The sequence below is a fragment of the Carlito syrichta genome, unplaced genomic scaffold, assembly GCF_000164805.1.
Source record: "Carlito syrichta isolate Samal-C Ts95f unplaced genomic scaffold, Tarsius_syrichta-2.0.1 Scaffold155233, whole genome shotgun sequence".
Lineage (NCBI taxonomy): Eukaryota > Metazoa > Chordata > Mammalia > Primates > Tarsiidae > Carlito > Carlito syrichta.
Window position 1 is genome coordinate 19,447 of NW_007099329.1, and position 6,492 is coordinate 25,938.

Below are 6,492 nucleotides of genomic sequence, written 5' to 3' on the forward strand. Positions count from 1 at the left end.
AAAAAAAAAAAAAAAAAAAGGTTGGTTTAATTCACAGTGCCAAAAGGCAAAACTGACCACCCGGCAAAGTTATGGGGAAAGACATGTTGAAGGGCACTCATCGATTTCTAGCAAAGCTGCCTACAAATTGGAGGGACTCACTTGTCAACTAAGAAGCTCCCTCTACTTTGAAATTTTTTTTTTGCGTTGGGGTCTTACCCTGCGGCCCAGGCTGGAGTACAGTGGCATGATCATGGGTCACTGCAGGCTTGGCCTCCTGGGCTCAGGTAGTCCCCCCCCTCGGCCTCCCAAGTAGCTGGGACTACAGGTGTGCCACACCTGGCTGATTTTTTGTAGACGTAGTGTCTTGCTATGTTGCCGAGGCTGGTCTCAAACTCCTGGTCTCCAGCCATCCTCCAACCTTGGCCTCCCAAAGTGCTGGGATGACAGGCATGAGCCATTGCGCCTGGCCTAAGCAGCCCCCTCTTTAGAGGTTCGGGCAGAAACCAGATGAGCAGACACCATATCCTCTATTGAGATGACTCTTGCAAAGAGTGGGGTCTCTTGTTCATAGCTGTAAGGTTATGTTATAGTCTAGAATCATGTTTACATGTATACATTTGGAGATTTATGTCTACATTTATTTATTTATTTATTTATTTATTTTGAGTTGGAGTTTTACTCCGTCACCCAGACTGGAGTGCAGTGGCTGCTCCCGGCCACCGCAGCCTCGACCCGCTGGGCTCCGGCGATCCTTCTGCCTCAGCCTTCCAAGTAGCTGTAATTACAGGCGCACACTACCACGCCCAGCTGATTTTTGATTTATTGTAGAGATGAGGTCTCGCCAAGTTGCCCAGGCGGGTCACGAGCCCGCGGGCAATCCAGCACATTTATTTATTAATATTATGATTTATCCTGTCTTATGAATATATGATTTCTAGATGTATGTTTAGACTGTGTAAGTTATATGTTATGTTCACACAGTTGTATAGGTTTTTTTGTTTGTTTTTTGAGTTGGAATCTCATTCTGTGGACCAGGCTGGAGTGCAGTGGCACACTCCTGGCTACCACAGCCTTCACCTGCTGGGCTCAGGTGATCCTTCTGCCTCAGCCTTCCAAGTAACTGGAATTACAGGTGTGCACACTACCACGCCCGGCTTATTTTTTAAAATATATTATCTCAGCAAGTTGCCTAGGCTGTTCTCGATCCGGTGGGCTCAGGCAGCCCTCTCATCTTAACCTCCCAAAGTACCGGGATTATAGACATGAGCCACCGTGCCCGGCGTATAGCTGTATGTTCTATTTTTTTATCACTAAGAATACTCTGGAGCTGATACAGTTGTGACCTTGCCTGTTCTTTACAACATGAGGAGGAGAACAGAACACAGGCTATGCCACCTGAGTGTGATGTGCAGCAAGTTTATTAACCTTCTTTGAGCTTAATCTTCCTCGTCTGTAGAACAGGGGTATGAAGTTCTGATTTGCAGGAGTGTAGAGGGGAGTGAATGAGAAGCATGCACAGTGCTGCACATGAAGGCCTGAGGGGATGCCGGAGACACAGTGGACCCTCAGTGCGGGCGAGACCCCTTTCTCCCCCATGACTTAGAAGTCGTTGGTCCTACCAGGAAATCTCCTTAGGCTTTGGGGTGAAAGGCAAAGTCAGCCAAATCATTCCAGAAAAACAAAAAGTACAGCAACCCTTTTGTCAAAAATCTTTCTTGGGTTACTATAGAGGGGGACGATTTACTGCTGGGCTCAGGCGATCCTTCCGCTTCAGCCTCTTGAGTAGCTGGAACTACATGCGTGCCACACCACCCCTGACTCGTGTTTTGATCTATTATAGAGACAAGGTCTTGCCAAGTTGCCCAGTCTTGGCGACTTGGGTCTTGAACCCCTGGCCCAGGCAGTCCTTTCACCTCGGTCTCCCAAAATGCTGGGATTATAGGTGTGAGTCACCATGCCCAGCAGAAGTTGTACTTTAATGTGGCAAATGTTAGCATACTAAATGGGGGAATTCTGAATATTAGGGATATACTTTTCCCTGGAGATCTGTTGGACAGCATGTGACTAGTTAATAATGATGGATTATATGCTTGAAACTTGCTAAGAGAGTAGGTCTTTTATTTTTTTATTTTTATTTATTTATTTTTTTGAGTTGGAGTCTCACTCTGTCACCCAGACTAGAGTGCAGTGGCCGCTCCCGGCCACCGCAGCCTCAACCTGCTGGGCTCCGGCGATCCTTCCACCTCAGCCTTCCAAGCAGCTGGAACTACAGGCGCGTGCTACCACGCCCGGCTAACTTTTTCATTTGTTGTAGAGATGAGGTCTCACCAAGTTGCCCAGGCGGGTCTTGAACCCACAGGCTCAGGCAATCCACTCACCTCGGCCTCCCAAGGCGCGGGATTATAGGCTGAGCCACTGAGCCCAGCTGAGAGTAGGTCTTAAATGCTCTTACTGCAGCAAAATAAGATGCCATGGAATGGGTATGGCACTTTGATCTAATGAATTTATAGTGTACATGTGTCAGACCATCACACTATAACCTGAAAATGCACACCGTGTTTTATTATTTTATTTTTATTTTTAAAAATTTATTTATTTGAGTTGGAGTCTCACTCTGTTGCCCAGACTGGAGTGCAGTGGCTACTCCCAGCCACCACAGCCTTGACCTGCTGGGCTCCGGCGATCCTTCCACCTCAGCCTTCCAAGTAGCTGGAACTACAGGCGCGCGCTACCACGCCCGGCTAATTTTTTGATTTGTTGTAGAGTTGAGGTCTCACCAAGTTGCCCAGGCGGATCTTGAACCCGTAGGTTCAGGCAGTCCACTCACCTCAGCCTCCCAAAGTGTGGGATTACAGGCTGAGCCACCGAGCCCGGCCTCATTTTTTTTTAAAGCAGGATTTATCGATAGGACAGAAAAGCTCTCACAGTGGGAGGGGATCCGAAGGGTTGCCCGCACACAGTTTTTATTGGTTATGCCTTAATAAAGCTGGAGGAAATAAATCGCTAAGCATATAAATCCTGCTGTGTTTTCCACCAAAAAGGAAGAAGAGTATACTTCTGAAATTAAGTATAGGAAGAAGTTGAAAATACAGGGTAGAACTGCGCTTGCTGTACCACTAGGTGGCAGAAGCGACGGTTACATGCGTTGACTTGTTGATTTCCTAAGGGTTTAGGTGGCCATGCTTTAAAATGACAATGAATCAATGTTTCTCAAATATTTATGTTCTGCTATTTTGTGTTGTTGTATGATTAAATGTGTGGTTGAGTATTACATGTGGATTAATTTTGCTCTCATTTTTCAGTGCTAATGAAGGCACGGGACATTTTAAGGTATTTTATTTTTCATTTATTTCACTAGAGGACTCTTAACACACGGATCTGAGTCAGATTAGCAGCCAAGCGGAGGTTGTCTTCATTTGCAACAGGAGATATTTTGGAAGTAAAGTTTATTTAAATATGAAGTATGTTTAATAATACTCTAAGAGGTTTATGAGGAAAACTTATTAAGGAGGGATTTGGCATTCGGAGCAGTGGTCCAAGGACAATTAAGTGAAGACTTTGAAAACAGTGAAGCCAAATACTGTATTAATATGGTAGTAATAAAAGTTTCAAAGCATTTTTTGCATAGTTGGCATCTGGAGTCAAGTATAAGCTTAACATTTTATCTGCATGTAACGTTTTTGGCTCAAGTTAGCCCGCCCTAACTTGTTGCTTTAACCTTCATTGAGATTTTAGAGGTAAGAAGGAACACCTTTGTTATGCCACGGTTGTCTTGAAGGCTCCAAGTTACGTGGTGTGGCAACTACAGTGTGAACCATTCAAGAGAAGGGATACAGCAGACCTTCCAGCGCCTCAGCAATGCACAAGCAGGGGATGACTTTGATTTGTTTAGATTTTTCAGGGACTTTGTCAGCCTATTCTGAAGGTTGGGCACACTGCACCTGACTGCAGATGCTGTGGGGCTTTGTTTTGTGAACACACACGCTTAGAGACCTGATAGGTCCTCCTCTGAGAGGAGGATGTTCCAGATGACGCTCGAGATCAGTATGGACGGAGTGCAGTGTCCAGGCACTGCAGTCTTGGTGACTTTGACCTCCACGTTGTGGGACATCAAAATATGGTGTGTGACTTTGGGGCATGGTTCATGGCAGTGTGGAGAGCGGGAGAGGGGCCGATCGTTTCTGCTGCTTCAAGCAAGGCTGTGTGTGGCCAGTGGCTCCTAAGACGTCTGTCCCGTGACCTGCAGGAACCACCCAAGCCCACAGAGTTAAAAAACCTCAGGCAGAGCGAACTGGACTTGCATATCCCATTTGTGTTAACAAAGACATTTCAACCTGCAAAAAACAAAGAAAGAACTGGAGAATGAGTTTAAATAGTGGCCCGCAGCTGGTGCAGTGGCTCATGCCTGTAGTACCGGCTGAAACTGAGAGGCTGAGGCAGGAGGATAGCTTGAGCCTAGGAGTTCGCGGCTGCAGTGAGCTGTGATTGTACTGCTGCACTCCAGCCTTGGTGAGCAGCAGAAAGAGACCCTGTCTCTAAATATAAGATAAAATGAGAACTTTTTAATACCTAATCTGTGAGTTCCAGTTAAGTCTGTCTGACTGGGATGATGCCATATTTCACAAAGCAGGAATGGTAATATTGTCCAAAATAATTTTTCTAGAAGTCTTTTTTTTTTTTCTTCATGAGTCAGAGTTTCACTCTGTCACCCAGGCTGGAGTGCAGTGCATTATCATGGCTCACCGCAGCCTCGACCTCCTGGGCTCTGGTGATCCTTCCGCCTCAGCCTCCCAAGTAGCTAGGACTACAAACGCATGCCACCACACCCAGCTAATTGTTAAAATTTTTTTTGTTAAGCCGGACGTGGCCAGGAGCGGCCATTGCACTCTAGCCTGGGCGACAGAGTGAGACTCCAACTCAAAAAAAAAAAAATTTTTTTTTTTTGTAGAGATGAGGTCTTGCTCTGTTGCTTAGACTGGTCTTGAACTCCTGAGTGCAAGCCATCCTCCCACCTCAGCCTCCCAAAGTGCTGAAAATACAAGTGTGAACTACCACACCCAGCAGAACTATTCTAGACTAAAGGAGAGTGCAGAGATGTGACAGCGAAATATAATGCATGATCCTTCTTTTCTATTTATTTTTTATTTTTTTGAGTTGGAATCCCATTGTCACCCAGGTGAGAATGCAGTGAATGCTCACGGCCACTGCAGCCACGACCTGCTGGGCTCAGGCGATCCTTCCGCCTCAACCTTCCAAGTAGCTGGAACTACAGGCGTGCATCACCACGCCCAGCTGAGTTTTTGATTTATTGTAGAGACGAGGTCTCGCCAAGTTACCCCAGCGGGTCTCAAACCCCTGGGCTCAGGCATTCCTTCTTGCTTCAGTCTCCCAAAGTGCTGGGATAACAGGCATGAACCTCTGGCCCTGGCGCTGAGGTGTAATTTACCTTGACCAGGTAGGCTTGAAGAGGGGAGGAAAGTGCATCTCAGGTGATGTCTCATCATCAGGATGCGTACAGCACCTGTCTGTGTCTCCAACATTAGCAGCTGTTCGTTTAGTGTCCAAATCTGTTGACTGATTACACATTGAACAATGGTGCTGCCATTTCTTATTTTACTAGTTGGAAAATTCTGTAAGGAAAAACTGTTCTTTGTTTGCTACGGTTTTAAAAATCAGTGACAGTCCCTTGGTCAGATGTCCATGTGGTATTTACATTTCTTAGATTGTCTTATGAAAATGGTTAATGAGCTGGGGCATACTTTGGGAGGTGAAGGCTAGAGGACTGCCTTAGCTCAGGGGTTCAAGACCAGCCTGAGCAACTTGGCAAGACCTTGTCTCTATGACAAACCAAAAAATTAGCCAGTCGTGGTGACACACACCTGTAGTTCCAGCTGCTTGGAAGGCTGAGGCGGAAGGTGTGCTTGAGCCTAGCAGGTTGAAGCTGTGGTGGCTGTGTGTGCTACTGCACCCCAGCCTGGGCGACAGAGTGAGATTCCAGCTCAGAAAACAAAAATGGTTGATGGCTTTTGTCTCCATTAAAGTCCACACACATCACTGGCTGAGACAGCCCTCATGTGGTTTTTAGTCTAGCCATTCCTCCTCGTTCTTTTCTTCCTTGCAGTGCTTATATTGAGGAAACCAGGTGGTTTTAGACATTTGGTCTTGGGTGTTCTTTGTCTTTTTTTTTTTTTTTTGGAGCCAGAATCTCACTCTGTCACCTAGGTTGGAGGGAGGGCAGCAGCACACTGCTCGTGGCCACTGCAGCCTTGACCTGCTGGGCTCAGGCAGCCCTTCCACCTCAGCCCAGCACCACAGGCATGCACCACCACGCCCAGAAAGTTTTTTGATTAACTAGAGACAGGTCTTGCCATGTTGCTCAGGCTGGTCTTAAACCCCTGAGCTCAGGCCGTCTTCTCACCTTTGTCTCCCAAGTGCTGGGATTATAGGCTTGAGCCACTGCACCTGGCCTCTCTCTGTCTTTTTTTTTTTTTTTTTTTTTTTTTTTTTTTT

At 46.4% G+C, this 6,492-nt stretch overlaps 1 protein-coding gene across 1 annotated transcript in view; it reads left to right on the forward strand.

The window, feature by feature from the left end:
- PCGF6 (polycomb group ring finger 6) overlaps nt 1-6,492 on the forward strand; it is a 36,172-nt gene that overhangs the window by 10,724 nt on the left and 18,956 nt on the right. The window contains exon 7 of the mRNA XM_021709059.1: nt 3,285-3,312. Within this exon, the coding sequence (XP_021564734.1) occupies nt 3,285-3,312 (28 nt within the window). The remainder of the gene's footprint in view (nt 1-3,284; nt 3,313-6,492) is intronic.